At 33.3% G+C, this 23,877-nt stretch overlaps 2 protein-coding genes across 2 annotated transcripts; both read left to right on the forward strand.

The window, feature by feature from the left end:
• The first annotated feature begins 5,784 nt into the window (after positions 1-5,784).
• LOC126834918 (skin secretory protein xP2-like) lies at positions 5,785-7,426 on the forward strand. The gene is made up of 2 exons (XM_050567143.1): positions 5,785-5,912; positions 6,108-7,426. Exons 1-2 carry the CDS (start codon positions 5,904-5,906, stop codon positions 7,329-7,331), a joined length of 1,233 nt encoding a protein of 410 aa, XP_050423100.1. The 5' UTR covers positions 5,785-5,903; the 3' UTR covers positions 7,332-7,426.
• A 2,916-nt stretch (positions 7,427-10,342) lies between these two features.
• On the forward strand, positions 10,343-18,059 carry LOC126834951 (uncharacterized). Its single transcript, XM_050567205.1, has 4 exons — positions 10,343-10,396; positions 12,664-13,749; positions 16,399-16,515; positions 17,268-18,059. The coding sequence occupies exons 1-4, from the start codon at positions 10,355-10,357 to the stop codon at positions 17,820-17,822; spliced, it is 1,800 nt and encodes a 599-aa protein (XP_050423162.1). The 5' UTR covers positions 10,343-10,354; the 3' UTR covers positions 17,823-18,059.
• The last annotated feature ends 5,818 nt before the right edge of the window (positions 18,060-23,877 follow it).

Here is a 23,877-nt window from a genome sequence, read left to right on the forward strand (position 1 = left end):
AAGCAGATTTTCGTAAACTAAAATCTGTACATAGATTTATTTTTTTTATAGGAAGACTATTTAATTATTTCAGGGGGCTTGGCTTTCATTTAGGGCCCTAACATACACCCCCCCCCAACCAAATTTCCAAATTTCTGCTTATTTTTTAGTATACCGTTCTATGTTGTCGTGTAAACAAATCAGTTTATAGGTATCTATAAATGAAGCGATAAGGTATATTATATTTGATTTATTATCTCTACTAGTTAACGCATTAGTCTATCTATTGCAGTTTTTAACTTTAAACTGCTCTAAACAATTTTATTTGTAGCTGCGAGGTAAAATACCGAGTTGAGTGAGAGTGACAGTTTAACGGAATTTCAATTAGGTATGTCTATAAGTATAGTTAAAATGTATGTTAAATGAAACTGAAGAAATATTACATAAAAATTAAGGCACGGGGTCTCCCGAGACCATGTATTTTATTTTCTGTCTTGTTAATATGTGAAAGTTAAACTATCCTTCTTAAAAATGTTCATAAAAAATAAACTAACTAAAACCAACGTCGACATAATAGAAACATCGTCTTTCACGGTTAATGATGACATTTTGAGAAATTACATCTTCCTGTGGCAGGAATTTAACTGTGTTGCTGTTACAGATTTGTATGTAAACCATTTAAGTCGGTTGTTACTTGTTTTGTTAATGAAGTATCTACTACCCATACCTACCTATTGAAATCCAATATGTGTATTAGCATATAAACATAGATTCATACTGTTAACGGTTAACCGTTACGTTATAGATACCCATTTAATTATTTTGATAGTTAGCTCCATAAGTATGAGCTGCTTTCAGCCAGACTTGGAAAATTTGTATTTAAATAATTATTTAATTATTTAAAATAGATTTTTTTTAACACATCAAATAATTGTTTAATGGAATACATTTCTAGTTATTATTTTAAGTATATTTTTATAAAGTATTGGAGTTAACAATTAAAACTTTGTTTTTACACATATTTATTTGTTCTTTGAATTCGTCGAATAATCACAATTGTATTTTTTAATTTAGTTTTAGTTAAATAATTTTTTAATTTAAAAAAATGCATTGATATTTTATATCAATAAAAATTTGTTTAAATAATGCCTAGGTTTAATTTAAAGTTAAAGCGTCCGACGACCGGTCAACTATTAGATGTAATATAAATATATGATAATTTACATGTAGAGACAGTTTTATAATGTACTACTATTAAGAAGTGTCTTTTTTTTTTTGGCAGTCACATAAATTATTTATCGTTATATAATAAAGTCTGGAGAATTTACACATGTATGGCTATTATAGTATTCATCGAGTTTTGATTATTATTACCTTATACATATTATACCTGATTATCGTTTTACATACAGTTAATCGTAGTAGGTGCGTAGGTTTACTATAGGTGATATCGTAGGCAAAATACACGCGGGATTGTGTTGCAGTCTACTATTATTCAATAGTTCACTTTAAATTATTATTTTCATTCCCACATAATTTATTTTTGTACTGAAGATGAAAATATAGTTGGTATGTAATTGAGCGTTTAAAACACGTGTTTTGTGCAATAATGTAATAATAATTAAAAGCGTGGCCACAGAAGATTTCCAACTTTCAACTTATAAAAAAAATAGGTATACCTACCTATATATTATAGTATATATAAGGTAGTACCTTACGAGTTCTGTGATCTAATACCGTCGAGTATATACTTACTCAATGCTTATAAAAGGTGAATTCAATGCATTCTGATTTTTAAACGGCTCATTGTTCGATTAGTCGAGTGCAGATAATGACAAAACAACAATACATGGGTATTGTTCTCTTCATGAGATATGATTTAGATTTCGTAAAAGATAATGTGATTTGAGTGTAAATTAAATACAATAATTGGTTGCCCTTAACAGTTTACACGGCAGATTCGCCGAATTAATCCATACATATTATATAATTACTATGATGGTTATGCGTTAAGGCATGCTACAGTATTAGTAACATTATAGTTAACACCTGCAGTTTTTTATCACCTCGACGGAGCTAAAAAAAAATGTATAATATTAAAATGTCACGACACCAATTTAGAGTATTAATTTGACGTTTATTCGTTGTTGTAGTATGGCGAAATTTACATGTCTAAACTACTTAATACTTACACTTTTCATTATCTTCATTTATATATATATTACCACAGTACATTTACTTAGAACACATTTTTTGTTGGTAAATTAACGACGTGGCTCTGTTTTGACAAATTTATATAAAATGTTTAACCAAAAGATTCGCCAGTTAATTTCATTCACAAGAAATGATTTGTTTTTTATTATATATAACATTTTTGTTACTGTATAAATGATGGTAGGGGGAAGCAACTGGGCCATGACCCACTGTGAAATTATTTTCTTTTTAAAGGTCGTACAAAAAAAGGAGTACCATGAAAAATGACCCTAAATATACTTTAATTACATGACTTGTCCGAAGTGAAAACACGTTTGTATAGGTACGTCATTGTTGGCTGGTAGATTAGTATTAATTCGAATGTAATGTTTAAACAGTAAATCTGTAATGTTATTAGGGTGTTTAGGTACTTAATAATGTAAGTATATAGCCTATAGAGATGTGTAGAGGTTATGTAGTAGAAAGATATTGTAATATGCAATAATTATTTGATTAATAACTTATGACGAAAAATACATTTTCAAACTTTTTTCCCTAGGATATATTTTTAAAAACTGTTATGGCATTTACTCTAAAAATCCGCCCTCGTTCCACTCCATAATGAGTATTTTCAATTTTACCTTTAAGTCCACCGTAGAGCTAGTTTTTGGGGTAGCAAATTTTTTTTTTGGGTGGGAGGAGAGGTTTAGTCGTATAACGTTTAATATAATGGCTTGTGGACGAAAGTATTAGCAAATTTGCGTTATTGATCGGCCGACGTATGCCAAAATTCCATAAAACCCGTCTTGTGTCTGACCACTACGTATATATATATATATATATATATTCTCTTTTGTGTTACGACTTGGGTTCTGTAACTTGTTTGTAGCATAATACGCAAAATCCGGTACTTCCGTTTTCATTCGGACAAACCTTGTCAACTGCATTACCTATATTACTTTGACGAACATACTCGGGTTTCACACAAGAAACGAGAGCCACTGCTAGTTTACCACATATGTAATTCATCGGTAGACAAGAGTTTTTTTTTTTAATCTGTTGCATAATAACAACGAATAGGTATACTTAGTCGATTGTAGCTTTTTAACCGCACGCATCAGAGACAGCACGTCAAGCATAATCGTATTTTTATTTTAATTGCTGTAGTTTTGCTAATGCTAAAAACTGCCGAATTTGTACCCACCAATGAAAGTTAACAATATTCTAATAGCGTAGTAATCAACATCGAAATATTAACCTAACGTTATTTCCTGTACAGTCTTAGATGAGTAAGATTATAGATGGTAAGATTATCGACTGACGTACGTTTTTATAATCTCGTTATAATACCTATCTCGGGTAGTATTAGCGTCATTTCGATTTAAAGAGTTTCTAGACGTACTTATTGTAATTTAAAAAAAGCCTGATTGATGGGCCCGTGTATAATTAGTTCTTAAGTGGCCGGGGAAAGCTTGCAGTTCTGTTTTGTACATTTAACATTTGTTGCATTATATTATATACGTAGTTACCTCACGTCTACATTTAATACTCGAGTAAATAATGTCATTATGTCAGTTATGGCGTATTAAATATTTTGTATTTAATAATATTTACTATTACAACTATTGCTTTAAATGTAAAAGTATACAAATAAATTAGAAGATAAACACTAAAGTGATTAATCATTCACAGCGATAATAAATAATATTAAAGAGTTATACTTTTTTGTTTTTTTTGTTTTATAATTTTTGTTAAATGTGATTATAGATTCGGTTTAAAAAAATGCCAATGAAGCAATATTTTGTGCAATCAGCCTTTACAGCCAATAGCTATAATTGTGTCTATATTTCAAAGGTTACCATTAAAATATAGACACAACGTGTTTGTCTATAAGGTAACCCTTGCCATTAAGAGTTTATTTTTTGTTGTTTGCAACATGTATTTTATAATGTTTTGAATAGAACTGTAAAATAATCTTTTTTTTTTTAATAAAATATACTTTTTTTCGTTCAAATTTCATAGTTTACCATATATTCAAACTAATTTGCTTGGTTTAATAAATATGCTATTGATGAAACAAAACAAAAAATGATTGGTACTACATCGATGGTACATGTACTACTGAAGTAAAATGGTCCAGTGGTTCTAGAGATAATCTTAACAGAAACAATAATAAAACGTACATACTATTTTAAAATGACTAACTTTTCAGCTTTACTATGAATCTAAAATTGTAATTAATTAAATTTAACTCTAAAGAATTTATGGCGGTATGAAAATGTATTTACTTAGGTATGTTAACCATTTATTTGTTAAAAATAATATGCAGTAACTATCGTCTCTCTTGACGGAGTTTTAAATCTCCGGTTTTAATAAATCGACTGCGCGTTTGACACCTATTTTACAATTTATCTAATTTATTACTAGACCACCATTAACAGTATACAATACTGAATTTAATTATCTTTATATGATCTGGTCAACTCTCTCAGCAATATGTTTTATTGCTGTTATTCAATTATAAACAATAACATATCAATGACCAATAATATATTGTATAGCGACTAAGTGGCATATGTAACGCATGTTGTATTATCCTATTGTCTTACATAAACGACATTCAACGGTAATATCAACGTTTTATCGAGAAGGTTAGTAATTAGAATAAGTTTTTAATTTAAACGTGTACGGTTTTTATTACCGGAATTAACAGGTTACACGTATACTCCACTGTAATTTTTTTAATTATTTATAAAGCAAATCAATCTTGTTCGAGAAATTATTGATATTAAATGGAAAATGAGTTGTCCCGTATAATAACTTATTTATTCTTCTTAATCATATTAGTTTTTATATATTTTTTCTTTATAGTTGTACTGCGCGAAAGTACCTACCACATAAACATTTATCAATTTTATGAACCAGTTATAATATTTTTTTTTTTGTCTACTTCACTTATTTACAGTAGGTTCGTTTTGTTTGTGTCGGCTAAGGATATTGCCATTAATCATAAGCGCCGTTTAAGAGTCGGCCGAACACATTACAAAAACTTTGGTTCGTGCGTGCTAAACGTTAACATGAATATCCATACATGACGATTGAGATACGATTTCCGGATGCTGACAAACAATAAATAGTTCCGAACATGCTATTACATATTTTATAATATACCAAAACGGTAAAAGTACAAATCGCCAACGTTAATATGTTATTTAAATCGCTACATGACTAGATATTTTGTTGGGCGGCTCACATTAACAGCCAATAATTATCAGTTATGACTTTTGCAACACAAGATGAGATGCCGGCGTTTGCGTTGCACGGCCTACCACACGCAATAATCGATTTCTTTTACGGGCAAACGCTTAAGTCCAAAACCAGATCGTATGGCGGCCACGGCGACGAGGGTGACATAAACAATTAACTTCGTATGTGTGTTTGTGCGCCGCCGTTAGATAACCCGTGCGCGTTACGTGAGCAGACAGGCTGTCTCGAGATGATTCACAGCGAGAGTGCAATATTCCAGTTCCACATTTTGTCTGCTTTAAGTCGGCACACAAACGATGACACAACATCAGTACCGGTTGACACTTAAACTGGTTTTTTTTTTGTTAAGTTATTATTTTCGCGACCATGCTGTATATGCCGGCAATAGCCGACCGCGGGGGTATATATAGCCAATTGGATTTTTATAACATCACCATTCAATCGAGTCACATCAAACAGCAAACATGAAATTTGTAAGTAAAAGACGATTATACTAATGATAATATAAGCTATATTCACATACACACGTGTAATACTTTATTTTACTTTTCTAACCAAAACGCCTATTGTAAGACTATAACAATCTTTCCTTACACTCACATAGTCTCCGACGGTTTAAAACTCTGTTAATATTTTTTCATTTATAAATTCTTTTGTATTATTTGCAGATCACAGCTATTGTCGCTTTGGCTGTCGTAGCCCTCGTTGGGGCCGACTCCAACAGCAAAGAATCAGTAAAACCAGAAAAACGCAGTTTGGGTGAAGAATACGGATCACCGGGCTTAGGATATGGCTCAGGCTTGGGTTATGGTTCAGGATTGGGTTCTAGCATTGGACTTTCTTCCGGTTACGGTCTCGCTTCTGGTTTGGGATCATCATACGCTTCTGCGTACAGCGGTGCCTCCGCCATCGGAGTAGCTGCAGCCCCTGCCATCGGAGTAGCTGCCGCACCAGCCATTGGAGTAGCTACCGCCCCAGCTATTGGAGTAGCTGCCGTTCCTGCCGCCTACTCTGTTGCTGCACCAGCACCAGTAGCCATTGCCGCACCCGCTCCCATCCCGACCGCCGGACCCATCGTCCCAGTTTCCAGGGAAGTATACATTATCAACCGTCACGCTCAGCCAGTGTCCGCTCCGTACCCGGTCCCGGTGCAAAGAAATGTTGCCGTCCCGGTGCCATCTCCAGTACCTTACCCAGTCGACCGCCCGTACGCCGTTCGTGTAGCCGCCCCGTACCCAGTACCGGTCGAAAGACCAGTACCCTACGCCGTCGACAGGCCTGTGCCACATCCAGTGCCTGCCCCCTTCCCCGTACCAGTCGTCCAAAACGTTCCAGTGCCAGTGTCCAGACCATTCCCCGTGCCCGTCGTTAGGCGTATCCCAGTACCAGTCGCCACACCAGTCGTCATCCCCGCACCTCAACCCGTCGCTGTCGCAGCTCCGGCTTATGCCGCACCCGCTTACAGCGGATATGGCCTGGGAGCCTCCGGCTATGGCTTAGGAGCCTCTAGCTACGGTCTTGGTGCTTCCAGCTATGGTCTTGGTGCTTCCAGCTATGGTCTTGGTGCTTCCAGCTACGGTCTAGGAGCATCCAGTTACGGTTTGGGATCCTCCAGCTACGGCCTGGGATCCTCCAGCTACGGTTTGGGAGCCTCTAGCTACGGCTCTAGCTACGGTTCCGGAGCCTCCAGTTACGGCTCTAGCTATGGATCTGGGTCGTACAGCCCATCGTTGTCCTCGGCGTCTTACGGATCATCCTCATACAGCCCGTCATCTTACGGATCATCATCGTCGTTCAGTCCATCATCTTACGGTTCTTCTTCACACGGTTCCTCGTCGTACGGTTCGTCTTCATACGACAGCAGCTCGAAATACAAGCGTAACACCAAATAATTGTACTGTTATGACATAAAACCAGTTATTACCATCAGTCAAGTTATAACTGGTCACTCTCGTGTTGTTATTATAAATAATTTTTTTTTTACTTAGATTATAATGTTTTTTTATACTTAAAATTATTTTGTACATTATATAATTAATGAAACAAATAAAACAATTTTTGTATAAATAGTGTGTACGTCCAACAATGAATGAAAGCAGTTCGGTGACCTTGGACATCCGCTCGTTTCGCCGAGTGTTTATGCTCGGATAACGTTGAATAATGAAACTTCGCAGTCTTGCGAATTAATTAACTCGGGTGGCCAGAAAACAAGGAACAATATTGGGGCCAGTAGGCTTATCCGTTACAACACCTAATAACGGCGAGTAACAGATTTTCGATTAAACATAGAAATCCGACACCACGACAGCCTTGGCGTATTGTTAAAATTAAAACTACTAGGTGAACTCCGCTACGGCCGTGCATCACTACAATGTTCAAAAATAGCGTTAAATTGCATTTTTCAACTAGCATTTATCTACTGTAATGTATATTATGGGATTATCTTAAAAGATTTTCATATTGAGTAGACACTATGCTACTGCGGTCAGAATAATTTGTGTGTGGTTATTGAAAAAAAAAAAAAATAGGTTTTATTGCACAAACTATCGTGCTACAAACATGGTATAGTCGTGATCGCAATAGTCACGAAGTCTTGTCTATTGTAAAACTTTATTGGCAACCCTGTCAATATAATATTATATGGTTATTTTAACAAGGATAGAGCCCTACACGTCTATTAACCCTCGTTTAGTACGTTGTTTTTTTAAATTGTGCAACCAGATTTTAAACGTGATGTAAATCGTCGCTTAAGATGCAACACCCCATAACTCACTTTTTGATCAAATTGAGTTGGCAACACTGTATAATTTAAATTTTCGCAGGGAATCGACAGATGGGCTCAGATTTATAATAAAGTCAATAGATAACGCTATAATCGAATAATCGAAAACAGTTATTATGTTATTGAATGGTAATTGAAACTGGTTTTAATGGTTGTTGTTTGATGGGTGTTACATCTTAAGCGACGAAATAGAAAATCACTATTCTCTCACACTTACTGTAATTGATATAATTAATAAAATATTATATTTTTACTAATATAAAAAATAAAAAATAGACTATTTATACTTATTCAATCGAAACAATGGTTAAAATTTTAAAGCCAAAATTATTATTTTTATAACATTTGTATTGAGCAAAAAATATTGAAACATAATAGGTTATTTGTGTAATAAATGTACAATTAAAAAGTGTGAGTGGAAAATATATAATTTATGCTTTATTACTTCATAGTATGAATTTTAAAACTTCATAGAATTTTTGATATAATAAATAAATAATTAAAACAAACGGTATTGAACGCGGCAGCTTTGTTTGGACTTCGCTATTATAGTGAACGCAACTACCATGTCCAGAATATAATGTAATTCCAAACCTGTCTTAGAGTTATTTATCTGAAGCAGATATATTATTTCAGATTCTATTAACAGATGTTATAAGGAAATATTATCTGTCGCAAATACCGGATGGATAACCGATAAAATATAAATATAAATGGTATGACATATATTAAAATAATGATCTAAGAAAAAAGCAGTGAAAGTGGAATCAGCGAGTATCATTTTTATATTTATGAAACTATAATTTTTTTTTATTATGTAATTTATTGTAAGTGAAATAGTCTTCATCATAATCGGCTCATAATCAATTAATATTATTATAACATAACTATGGTAAAATCTATAAAAGTAAATTTAAAGAAATCTTATCATTTTTTTTCCGCACTAATTTGGAAATTCTTCCGTTAATTAGTTACAGGTAATTTGATCAAAGTCTAATTTGGATTTAATGCTAACGAACGAAGGACAAAATCGAAAACGAAAAATTAGGTTGAGGCTTATTATTGTCGCTGCTAAGAATATATTACAACTGATTAATTTAATTAGTTATTATTTATTAACAAACTTCAAAAACATAATATATAGCTTATAAACTTTTTGATTAGAAAAAATATCCAGTAGGCCGGATAAATATCTTGGAAGTACATTTAGTAATTACCTAGAAATTCGTCTGACATATACAAAAAATAAAATAAAAGTGAAAACTGGTTTTACGAATAACAGTATACTATTTAAGTGTATTTTGCATAATAAAAAACTGAGATCGTATTTCTTAAAGTTTTAACAGCTGAAGTCTTAAGTAATGCCACATTAATCTAAATGATATAACAATTATTATTAGTTAAGAATTTTTGAAATCGTTTTATGGTTTTCAGGTAGTATAACCAAATAAAAATGTAAAACATAAAGTAGGTGTCTCATTGCCTATTAAGTTATATAACGTTACTGTCGGTTGTTATTTTTTATTCAATATAAAATACAATATTAATATATTGTACTACTAAAACAAATCAAGAAATTGTAAACAATAAATTATGCTAAGTCATACAAATTAATTCTGGTAAAAAGTCTTTTAAACGCAATTTGACAATAATTATTAAGAACACATACTAGAACTTAATTATTAGATATCTTAAGCTTCGAGCTGAGGAGGTTCATATGATGTGTTTTATTTCAAAAGCAAATTAAATTTCAAATTTTAAAAATAAAATTTCATAGGTGTATAATTTCATTTGAACTTTATCCCTTTACTTAGTTTATTAATCCACTATAATAATGATGTTCGATAATAGTATATAGGTACTTCCCTGTAAATGTAGATACCTATTATTACTAAGTATTAATAGTTCAAGCACGGTTCACCAACCCGACCGATCATATCGGTTTGACTGTTAACATTTTAATTACCCCCACTTAATGTAAAAATCACTTACTGACTAATTCTTTAAATAAATAAGAACAAAAAGGACCTCGGTGATGCAACATCAAGGAAATTAGAATTTCCACGGTATCAAGAAGCTTTATCTGGCGGCCGTTTATAATAGATACGCTTTTCCTAAACGGGTACAGTTTCTATGATGATCGCCAACAAGGAGATACAAATCATGAAATTGCAAGTAAGTAAAAAATAATATATTTTAAAACAAACATTTTTTTTTAAATTAATTATCTTCAGTTTTTAATAAATAAGGAATAATTTATAAAAAAGTATTCAAATATTTAATCTACTAGGGTTTGAGGTTTTTGGAACGTTGGATCATTGATTAATAAACATAGTAATGTAACCCAAATTATTTTATTTTTTTGGTTTTTAAAAGTATATCAATTGTTTTTGCTTTTTCTAATTTTAACAGAACAATGACAGAACTGTAATAATTTAAATTTTACAAGAGAACCAAAACACCAAATTATTTTTCACTAAAATGTTAATAATTCATGAATGCTCAATTAATTATTACAACTACAGTTACATCGTTTTTCTATCTTATGCGTTCGCTATATCCAAACATATTGAAGCATTTAGTCCATTTTACCAAATTTTGCAGTTGCGATATTAACTTTAAGTTGACGCTATATCTGTCACATTTATCAAATTATTAAGTGTTCTATTTAGGCAAATGTTACCAAAAACTTGATTTAAAACTAAAACTTTAATGTAATTTTATAAATACAGTAATGAGGAGACTTTGAAAGTACCTTATATTTTGTTGTTTTATTAGACTATTATAGCGTCTGTTTTTTACTATTTTTTTTCATTATTATTGGTCAACTATTAAATGTACAACTTTGCCTGATGATACTTATAAAACAAGCATTAAATTAGGTATATACATATATATGTGATAATTATCTTAAAAAATAATACTTTAATAATTACTGCTGTACCTATTATTTTAAACATTTTATTGCTGTACTTGAGGCTTGAGCCAATTATGACGTTTATTATTGGTACTAAATTAAAAAAAAAAAAATGAAGTATGAACAAATAATAAAACTAACTTACGCTATTACAACAGGTATCAACAAAAACGGATACATACGATGTATATTAATTTTATTAATTCAATAATGTCGTTACCAGAATTTAAAAACTCTATTTCAAATACAAACATAAGACAGTTGAAGAAATATCTAGTTTTACACTTAAAAATGAGTGTCCTCTTCGATTAACGTTATAAATGAACTACTATATATTAAATTTTATGATTAAATAAAAAGTATTTTTGTTCTAAACTATCATAGACTGAGTAAAACCCTTTCTGCTAGAAATGTTTTTAAAATTGTTGTCAAGAGCGTTGTGATGATCTAATAAAATAATTAATTACCAATTTTCCATTATCAATCTATTGTATTTTTATACGTACATAACACATTCCTTAACTAGTTGGTGAAATCATTCGGAGTAGATTCAGAGTATAATTTTTAAGACACAATCTACTTTGCTATCCGTAAAAAAAGCCCGTTAAGCCATTAGTCACTGAAAATTAGTGATTGACCTTCGACGCGGTTCGTTTTCCCTTCAATGTCGGTTAACGGGAAACTATTTTTAAAATAGTATAGGTACTAAACTAATTTCACTTAATGGAGGCGACCAATCAGAAAAAAATAAACTTGAACGCACACAAAACAAATATATTAAATCAAATTAGGCTGACTGTCTTAAAATACATAGCATACACACAAACATGTACGAAAAATCAAGTTTTTATTGGCTATGTAATACATGACAGTATATTATAATAATTCATACATACGTTGAAACTAATTGTACGATCAGTATAATCTATCTTGGAATTTTTGTAAAATCACCAAATTTTCACTGTAAATCGAGGAGAACTTTATCTGTGCTTGTAAGTTTTTTAACTTTCGATAACTCAATCTAGTAATTTTTAAAATACTAAATTAAATTAAATTTTAAAAATGTGTAGAACATTTTTTCGATCTGTCAAAAAATTGCCACGCTTATTAAACATTCTCCTTTATTTTCTATGGAAATTTGATGAATTTATTACTATCACAGCCCCTATTATTCATCGGTGTAAACTTTATTTCACACTAAAAATCCACAACGGGCTAATCGATAATTATATTTATTTTATTGAATTATGAAGAAAGATAACAATTGTTATTAACAAAATAATAACAAGTAAACTATCCTTCTTACATTGTAATTACAGTATTAATCCCCTACCCTCTATTACTCACTAATATCAATTCTTTAACAAAATATATTAATATTTAACTATAATTGAATATTAGTTTAATCAGCCATTTTATATGGAATTAGAGCGTTTTAATATAGCTAGATATTTCATCAAGCATAGTTCATGTTTATGTCACTTAACCATTTTTAATTACAACTAATAATATGTATTGTTTACAGATATTGGTTTTAGTTTTATGGTTGTGCATCTCTTATGGTTCGTGTGAAGACAGCCATTTAAAGAAGGATGACAATCATTCTAGAGAATCAAAAACCGATAAACGTAGCTTCGGGCACGTTGGGGTTGGCACATGGGGTGCTTCCGGCGTCGGTGCGTATGGCGTACCCACCGTGCCCGTCGGTGGTTCCATCGGGTACGACCGACCCGTTCCGTATCCGGTGCCCTATGATCGAACCGTTCCGTATCCGGTGGCCTATGATCGACCGGTACCATATCCGGTGGCATACGACCGGCCCTTGCCTTATCCGGTGCATGTAGATCGGCCGTTGCCCTATCCAGTCACGGTCGATCGACCGCTGCCGTATCCCGTTCAGGTAGAAAAACCACTGCCCTACCCGGTTCACGTAGACCGGCCGGTGCCGTACCCGGTACAGGTGGAGAAGCCCATGCCGTACCCGGTGCATGTGGATAGACCGTATCCGGTGCAAGTGGACAGGCCCATGCCGTACCCGGTGCACGTACCGTACAAAGTGTCCGTGCCGGTGGATCGGCCATACCCGGTGCACGTGCCTATTCCGAAGCCGTATCCCGTGGATCGACCGGTACCGTACGCGGTGCAGGTGCCCGTGCACGTACCTGTTGTGCAGCGCGTGCCCTACGAGGTGTCCAGGCCCTACCCGGTAGTGATCAGCAAACCCGTGATGGTGCCGCAACCGGTGCCAGTGCCGCAACCCGTGCTGTGGGAAAGACCGTCGCCTTACCCAGTATACATGAGCACGCCGATGCCGGTACAGCAGAATATCATGTGGGGTTCAAGGCCAAATTTCATAGGAACGCCGGTCTTCAACAACGGGTACGGTGCGCCGTCTGGTTACGGCATAGGCGTTAACCACGCGCTCAACGCACTCGGTGTGGGCAGAAGTGGCCAAAGTGGTGTGGCTCAGCTGAGTTTGAACACCGCAAATGGCGGTCTGTTTGGAAGCGCGTTTAACCTAATGCAAGGGTTGATGGGTCAGGGCGGCAGCATTACCAGTTACGCTTCAGGACACAACAACTACCTGGGACCTACGGCTACAGGATTCACGGCCAACATCAATAAATAAGAAACAACGTGAAAAAACACAACATTTCATTAAGCGGAATGACTATTTCTTACATTGCACACATTTGTTTTGGTAGATTTGTTTTTACAAAAAAAAAAACTGCATTTGTTGTAAGATAAAGTATACCTACGTTTGCTAATCGACATAATATTATAGATAATACTCGTGTTATTATGTATATAGTATGTAGTGCGGTATATCGTTTGCAAAATAAAAAATGTACATTCCTCAGAGTTAGATAATTTTATTCGGTTTTCACATAAACATATTACATTGTACGTATCTATAAATATATACCGTGAGTTTGACTAAACTTATGCATACATGTATAGTATCATCCTGTTATTCTACACATTAATAACGATAAAACCCACTAAAATATAATAATAATATATGTAATACAATTATTACTACGTCCTTCACTCTTGTTTTTCCTCGCTGCACATATCGACGTGGTCAGATAATTCAGAGTACGTCGATTTAAGTACAGTCTGTGTCATTCATCCGTCGACCTCACGGGTCACGATCATTCGTTGCATAACACCTGCATAACTCTGCTGTTTTCTGTACAACAGGGTTCAACTTGCACACGTCATGATTGCTATGCGAGGTCATTATTTTTTTTTGGCGGCTTTAACAGTATCGCTTTCGTGGTACAACGACAGCCAAATAGATGACCGCATACTAATAAACTGTACACCACAGTATAGATCAGCTGTATTCGATACGCGATAATGTACCCTTCAAACTGTTGATTGTATTCAATCAACCCGTCAAACCCCAACGTGTCAATGGGGCCGGATGACGGTTTGACGGTGCGATCCATTGAGACGTCTGTAGGCAGTCTTAAGTGTGTGTGTGTATGCGCTTTGGTCGTGAAAATCATCAGTTCTACCATTCTGTAGCCGGCCGTGGTCATCGACGGCTCTTATTGAAATAGTCATGCATGTCGTGCCGACTCAAACAACACCATATAATTATTGAACCGCTCGACCAGCAAACCTACAATGAAATGGTACTTTTTTTCTCCAGCACACGCCGGCCGTTAACAATATTATTATTTCTTAACACTTCTGTCGAAGTCCCTAGTCTATCATTATTAAATCAAAAATCATGATGCATTACCTTCGTACGACTTGTGCGCAGCTGTTCCGAATCGAATTATAATACACACACACACACATGAAGTATTGTTGCTTAACCACACGACCTAATGGTCGTCATTGGCTATTTTTTTTTTGATATGAACTATTACAGTCACAGTATATTGTTCCCATCGCATGACTGTGTGAAATTGGTCCACGAAATTCACATACGTATATGGATTTTGTAACACTATAATTATTTTAAACTGTATAAAGCTCTTAGAATTTAACAATAATACTTATTAAGAAAACTAATTAGTAATTAATAAGCGTACTGTGGAAAAAACGCAATTAAATATTAATTATTAAAACAAAAAGCATTATTAAGAAAAGGTGTAAAAGTACAATGTTATACTAAATACTTTATGAACTGCGGGCATATCGACTCCTTAAAGAGACCGTTGTTATTTAATTGAATACTATCTATAATGTGTAATAATAAAACAAATCACATGGTTATTTTTCACTACATATACCATAAGAGTGTCTGTGAGTATGCGGTTACACCTTTTTGTATTTATAAATAATGATTTAACAGCCACAGGGATATCCGTTGGTATCACGCAACCATGCAAATTACAGCACTCTGGCGTGCATGCCTACAAGATAATGCAGAAAGCTATACCACCACCAAGTCAATAGATTGTTTATTTAGCTTCTTTGTATATTAATGAATAAACTGTAGATATTGCGGTTTACTCGTTCGAACAGATAGTTTAAAGCTCCGACCAAACATCAGGAACATTCCTCAAATAAAGTTTCACTCAAACTTTAAGGTTTTTCGTCGTAAACCTCGTGTGTGAACTTGGCTAAAGAAAAACACAGGGATTTAGAGCACAAGCGCATATGTGAGGCTACTACAAGATGTATGCATATGCGTATTCGGTATCTAATTTTTCTGATCTAGCGTTAACGTTATATTCCAAGTTTCCAAACACAGCGAAATACACAAAGGCTCGACTGGCAGTGTGTCGCCGGGGTTAATATCGCATATTATAATCAGTAGTCACGATTATCGATTGTCTGAGGTCGGATGGCGTGACAATTATTCGCTCCGAACCTATGTAGAAAGGATAACGGCTCTCGGTTTTACCAGTGGTGCTGATCTACGAACACATTGGGCTTATAAAAAAATGGTGACAAACAAAATAATATAATTAAAAAAAAAAAAATTGTATGTGTGGCTGAAGGTCGGTCCTGGGAGCGTAGGTACATATGTATTGTGCGGGTTACTCCTCCGAAGAAAAGTTATTAGCTGTAATGATAATGATGGTAATAACGATATGATGCAATTTGGCGAGAGAACGAACCGTGAAGAAACAATGGCGGCCACGCGCTGGAAGACCGAAGAGCCGTGGCTAGAGGTCAACCGGGCTCAGTGAACGGCTATTGGGAAATATCCCTTGGATATCATTGTGCGAGCCTCCTCCTCCTCCCTCTGTCCGATGCGATGTGGTCCGAGGCCTTGGGGTAAACGCGCCTATATAATGGAAATGCCCCGGCCAATCTGGATCACACAAGTCTGACGGGCTCGTGCCGGGAACTCGCATTCGTACGCAGCTGCTCAAGACGTGCATTCGCAAGTACAACCATGCAAGTCTGGGTAAGTAAACCGTTGATATTTACATAGGTACTTACTTAAGTGCTCGCAAGATTCGAACGTTAACTACTTAGGGTTCTCATTGACCGCCGTCGATACTTATACGTTTTCTTTTTGTTGCTTAAACCCATTTTTATTTATCAATTAACTCACATACAGATCCGGATGAAAAAAATTATACTAACATGTCCCAGATTGGTTCTATTAATTGGAATTTCAGTTTCACAGCTTTAAAGAAATAACGTTTGCACGTAGACGTGCAAAGGACACTTAAACTCGGCAAGAATGGAAAATTATACTAATGGATTAGTTTGAGCTTAACATTGCACTTAAATAGATTTTGACCAAACTTATTGATCTATTTTTTATATTTCTTTAGCAGTACAGTGTTATAAAATATAATATTACTAATGAGTCCTCGTGATCACAATATTATAAGGGTTTATAATGCAGTTTGAATAATATTATTTGAGAAACTTAGATTTATTATATAAAACGATTAAAACCCCAACAAAAAACTTTTTATACTTATCGACAATTAGTAACATCATACTGACAATCTCGTGAATAATAACCAAAAATTGTTGTATTTAACTAAATCACTTTGAAATTAAAAAAAGGATAAACAGTACACATTTTGTTAATCATTAATATTTTTAAATTTGCATATTCTCAAATAGTGTGCCTGGTGCCAGTCTAGCCGCAGATTCTAATAAAACATTGTTTAATAATTTTAACCTTATATTTGATTTCAGATCTCATTAGTGTTGGCGGTGTGCGCTAGCTTGGCTTTGGCGAGTGCCGAAGCAGACAAGGCGGCAGACAAGCCGGCAGACAAGCCGGCGGAAAAGAAGCAGGGCAAGCGAGGCTTATGGGGCTTAGGCTACGGATATGGCGGTGACAGCGATTGGGACGGTCTGTCCAGTTACGGTCTGCTCGGACCGGAACACAGCTACGGACACGTCAAGTCTGTGCACATAACCAAGGAAGTGCCCGTTTTGGTGGACAGGCCCATCGTAGTGCCGGTCGAGAAACACGTACCGTACCCGGTGACCGTGGAGAAGCCGGTGCCATACCCCGTGCACATCGAGAAGCACGTGCCCGTGCCCGTCGACAGGCCCGTCCCTTACCCGGTCAAAGTGCCGGTCAAGGTGCCGGTCGCCCACCCAGTGCCGTACCCCGTGTACGTCCACAAGCACATCCCGGTCTACGTCAAGGATCACCACGACCACAGTTACGGCCACAGTACATACGATTTCGGACACGATAACGGATTCGGCTACAGCAGCAGTTACTCGTTCCATCATTAACAGCTGAACGCTCGAACACCGTATGACCTACTGTTTTAGTAACATAAGACAGTATTTGTAACTATAATGATTTTATACTGCTTTGAAACAATTTTTTGTAATATTTTATGATACTGAGCGACTGTATTACAATAGTGTGTACGGGTGGCCACGGCGTATTTGTGTACATTTTAAATAAAACGTCGGTCAAGAAATTACTATTTTGTTCTTGAATAAAAACAGAACTGTACACATCCATTACTAGCATTTTTAAAACTTTTATCAAACAAGTATTTTACTCTCTTTTTGAAGTATTTTTAAATAGATCCATCCACACTTCCTATCGCACACTAATAATTCCGTACTTTGGTTAGTTTTTACATTTTTGCCACAATGAATTTGACATGTAATTTTTATTTATACTCTTGCACTCTTACCCAAGATGAAAACTTGACTACCAAAAATTTATTAATCATTAGATTGTTGAGGTACACCATACATAGGTAATGTTTTATTTACACAACTGCATATAACGAAGCATACGTCATGTAAAGCTAGTTATACTTATCAGGTAATGTTCTGTATCTTTACTATAATAATGTTAAAATTATTCCAACTACCAAACTGCATCATTGTAACTTTAACTGAACACTCGAAAATAAATTTTTGAATTAATTATAAGTATGTAGTATTCATCTTAAATTAAACTCTAGGCTTTTGAAACCCGTTTTCCCCTAATGACTGCAAACAAGCAAACATGTGTAGTAGAGTTTTATAAAATCGACCGGTTAGATATTTAATTTTCTATGGAACATGATAAATACATAAAATAATATCTAAAATAGAGATATAATTATGTCTTATTTAACTCTATTAACAATAAATGGGTTATATTTTCATTCTATCTCATTAAACGACACAATAATTATTACAGATAAAACCCAACTGTAAGCATACATTTTTAAAGTTCTCAAAATTTCAAAAAGTACCATAATGTTTTCAAAATTATTGTTTTTGAGAAAGAAAAAATATATTAAGTGATTACATTTTTATTAATGATTAATTTTTTTTGTTACTACAAAAGCAAAACAGAAGATAGAATGTTAATTTTTGAAACTACTGAATTGGGTTGATTGTTGTTTATAAACTATGTATTTTCTTGACCTCATTGTGGCATAATCTTTTTTAACATATCATAATATAGGTTATAATAGTTTTACATACACGAATTACTACGTCAACAAATTAGATTTCATAGTACTGTATGCATTTTGATGATGGTTATGATTATGTATTGAGTAACTATGATGTAAAAAATATATAACATTCCAATATCTTAGTAATTGCACGGAATGACAAAAAAAAGATTAAACACAAAATAAATAAGTAAATAGTATACACAGTTCGGATAGCTGCGAATATACTGACATCCTTTCTAGTTGATATTTTGAACTTGACCTTAACAGTCTTACCAGTACACCGCCGTCTATCTACCTACTCATTCACTAGAGCATATTAATATAATAATCGGAGTGTACACGTTAACTTAACCGTCTATCATAACAAAATACATTGTAAAAAGTCTAATGATAAATTCCCATTTAAAAAGGCACTATAATAATAAATATACCATACACACAGCTCTCCGCCGACTAAATTATTTTTGTATCTACTATTTTACACCAAAGACATCAAATACTTATTTAATTTTTATACTCCATTCTATTACACATAAAGAATATCTGTTTCTATAGGTGTCCACGCGGACTTGTGCTTGTGCAACTTTGTACGTTTTACTTAACAAACTTAAAAAAAAGTAAAACGAAATGCGTATGAGTACGAAAAAACTACAGAAAAAATTTCAAAAAAAAAAGTGAACCAGAATAATAATATAAATATTCACTAGAACAAAAGTTATTTAATTTGTATTATTTTTGAGGGACACCCTGTATATCATACACACAGTTCTCCGCCGCCTAAATTATTTTTTCATCCACTATTTTACATCATGGCTTTCAAATACTTATTTAATTATTCACTGTATTAACAATTTTACCGTTTGACATTTGGTCTGTATTTAATATTTATTGCTTACTTTCATAATTGTATAATTTCTATCACTCCTATACTATAATATACTAGGATATGCACGATATTCATTAAATACCTATTGGGATGGGTAAACAATTTCAATTTAAAAGTAATATAGGTTCTTTGCACATTATGCACATAAAGAAAAGCATAGCGTGAAAAAGTTGTCGAATTAATTCCTTTTTACCATATTTTCTACATCGCCGTTCAAAAGTCCGACGCTGAATAATTTTTTTTTGACTTAAAATGTTTTGCCACGTGTTGATTGGCGTACTGTTTTGCATGGTATTAATTTGTAAAGAATCGACCAATGCTGATGAAACAAAACCATCACTAGCTGACCAACTAAAAGCAATTTTGAGCTATCCGGGATGGACGCGCGTCACCAGCGTGGAAGCCAAATATCGCTTCCCCTTCAACGGAAAACAATCGTTTACAGGTAATGATTTATTTTTGTCAAATAATTTGTTGTGTGATAACGAAAACCCCGATAACACATTAGTCGGTGACGACAACGAAAGCGTAAAACATTATATGGTCACACATTTGGTAGGATGTATTTACGCGAACGAGATGTTGAAATTTATGGATTTATTGAGGAAAATTATAGACGAGTGTAACAGAGTGAGAAAAAACCTTAAAGCCGATGCTAGTCGTAAAAAAAAAAGGAAATTAGAAGATGCAAGTGAGGCAGCAGAAGAAGCAACCCCTGTTCAACAGTCACTTGATGGATCTGAAGAAAAAGACGACAACTCGGAAGGTGGACCGTCTGACGAGGAAGGTATCGACTTTAAAGTGCCTTGGGCAATTTTGAATTTCGCTTTGCTTCAGTTGACCAACAGTAGTACAATGTTTGATCTTATGTTCAGCACAATGAGGTATTTAATCGATACTAGACCGTCGAGCGGATCGTTCGACGCGTACACTCGGGAGATGATAGACATCCAGGTCGTACCTTGCTTACAATTTTTTAAAAATGTATCCAAAAATATAAAGGATATGCTACCCGCGTACAATGGAAAAAATGATCCTGACTATAATAAAAAAGTGGGTGAGCTTACTAATAAATTTTCACGGATTCTCTATAGCCAAACCAATACGACCATGCGGCCATTCTTGCAAAATTTTTGCACAGTATCGGAAATAGTTACTCCTAGTCTTAAGGCACAAAAGCGTGTATTTAAAAAAATGTGTGGAAGAAAACTGACCCCGGCCGAAATCGCAAATCTTTTAGGAGCAGAAATCGTTGAACTCGTGAACAATATGATGAATAATTATTATTCACAATTGGGTTTCGTGTACGACAACCTCAAGAAAACGACTTCTTATCCTAGTCCACCAACTCTATAGATGTACAGTATAGTCAAAAACTGTCTCGGCTTCACAAATAATAAAATTTGTTGGAAAATAGTTTTAATATTATTTATTTGATTAAATATAACACATGCAATTGTAAATTAAATACATTCTGTATCAAAGTTAATTAAAACTGATATTTTACTTCACATATGCAACTTATTATCTACCACAGCTAAGATAGTCTTTGCAGTAAGGCCAAAAGAAAAAGCACACACTTACATTTCAATAAACACTATAGGTGTATGCTCATTCTCTGAATGATTCTTTTGAAATTGATTTGGTATGAATATATGTTTTACACTTTTAAAAATATATTTTACATCATAAAAAAAACTCTAACCTTATCTTTACACTACTCTGTAGGCAAGTTTATCAGACATATTGAAAGAATAATTAACAAAGTCTTCATTTAAAATGCCAAGTGAATCCAAAATAAACTAGATGATCATTCTTTCTTTTGTTCTATAATATATTATATCAGTTGTTTTATTATTGTTGTGAGGTGAAAAAAATGAGCAATTTTCTGTTCTTCAATTCAATATGAGAGATTGGGACTAGGTGATAAGTCATATTTCCTCTCTTTTTGTCATATTGCCAAAATATATTATAAATTTAAGCAATTTTAAAAACATTCAATATAATGTAAAATTATAGTGTAATATAATTTATATGGGTTGCTATTACATTATGTCATTTTCTCGTGATAACCAAAATCATTATCATAACAATTAAAATATTTAAAACCCTATTTTAGAACTAATAGTAAGTTACATGAATTGTATGATTTAATAATAATTTAAAATAGTTAAGAGCAATAAAAGACTTGGTGCTTATAGCGCAAATGAGTACAAATTAATTTAAAAAAAATCGTAAACATATTCACTAAAACAATAGTTACTCCTAGTCTTAAGGCACAAAAGCGTGTATTTAAAAAAATGTGTGGAAGAAAACTGACCCCGGCCGACATCGCAGATCTTTTAGGAGCAGAAATCGTTGAACTCGTGAACAATATGATGAATAATTATTATTCACAATTGGGTTTTGTGTACGACAACCTCAAGCAAACGACTTCTTATCCTAAACCACCAACTCTATAGATGTGCAGTATAGTCAAAAACTTTCTTGGCTTCACAAATAATACAATTTGTCCGAAAATAGTTTTAATATTATTTATCTGATTAAATATAACACATACTAATTATATTTTATGGTTTAATCTATTTAAAGGATAGAGAGGTAATTTTTTAATTTGCTTTAACCGGTTTACCGATTTAAAAAACAATAAAAAATTCAAATCAACATACACTTCCTCTCGAATTTGACCGAGGTACGTTTAGTATAAAAAAACAATTATAAAGCTCTATCAAAAAAAAAATAAAGCATTATTATACAGAAACTGACTACTAGTTATTTTTTTAATTCCCTCGTCTCAATATCATAATCGTTTCGATCACTGTCATCCATTTGGAAAGTCACACTAAACAAAAGAAAGTCGAAGTCAAAAGAAATTTCTGAAGAAATCACTGAATTTTAATAAAAAAAAATTGTTTGAGTTGACGTTAAAGTAAAAGTAAAGATTATAGTTTTTTTTATCGCCCTAGCTATGTTAATTTTTTCGTTGCTGAGCAAATTGTTATTCGTGTATAATATTGTTATTATGATTATTTTTTTATTTATTTGAAACTTTGTATATAAGTTATTTATAGTTCATTATCATTCGAATTATGTTTAGCCAATTCAAGTAATAAGGCATTACAACTATATTATTTAACAATAATAAAACACATTATAAACAAAATACATCAATTTTGAAATTTCAAAAAACAATAAATCAAAACATCGAGTTTTACGAACATATAAAAAAATACTCTACTGCATTCCACCTCTATCCTAAATTTTAACTCTTAAACAACTTTAAAAGTAATTATCCAAAACTGGTTGCCGACCAGTCGAAATGTTTAGCAAATTATTATTAATTAAATGGCTAACTTAAATTTAAAAAAAATTACTGTTTTAAAAAGAATTAAAAAAATAATTTAAAAAAGTAAAATAGTTAAGTGCAATAAAAACGTGGTGCTTATGAGTACAAATTAATTTAAAAACAAAATCATAAAAATACTCACTAGAACAAAAGTTATATCATTTGTCTTATCTTTGGGAAATACCTGTATATCATACTAACAGTTTTCTTAAATTATTTTTACATCTAATATTTTACACCAAAGCCTTAAAATACTTATTTAATATTTATTTTCCTCTCTATTATACATAATAATTAAAGAATATCTGTTTCTACAAGATTTTGAGTGTTCACGCGGACTTGTGTTTGTGTAATTTAGTACGTTTTACATAATCAACTTAAACATAGCAAGACGGAACGCATATAAGTACGAAAACACTGCAAATAAATTTAAAAAAAAGTGAAACAGAATAATAATAATTATAATAATACAAATAATAATAATTATAATAATACAAATAATTATAATTATCACTGTATCAACGATTTTATCGTTTGCCATTTGACCCGGATTTATTGCTTAGTTTCATAGTTGTGTATCATTTCTATTGCTCCTATACCACAATAACTAGAGCTATACTCGTATATGTATGAATTTCATTAAAT

Source organism: Adelges cooleyi, unplaced genomic scaffold (assembly GCF_023614345.1).
Source record: "Adelges cooleyi isolate 19-005CV unplaced genomic scaffold, UGA_ACOO_1.1 ACOO_flye_CR_arks_rails_tigmint_CR_PRNA_21, whole genome shotgun sequence".
NCBI classification, from domain to species: Eukaryota; Metazoa; Arthropoda; class Insecta; order Hemiptera; family Adelgidae; genus Adelges; species Adelges cooleyi.

Coding starts and splice junctions, on each gene's coding strand:
- LOC126834951 (XM_050567205.1), top strand. CDS start 10,355: ATGATGATCGCCAACAAGGAGATACAAATCATGAAATTGCAA. Junction 13,750..16,398: donor CTACGGCTACAGGATTCACG/GCCAACATCAAT, acceptor ACGCGCCTATAT/AATGGAAATGCCCCGGCCAA. Junction 16,516..17,267: donor GTACAACCATGCAAGTCTGG/GTAAGTAAACCG, acceptor ATTTGATTTCAG/ATCTCATTAGTGTTGGCGGT.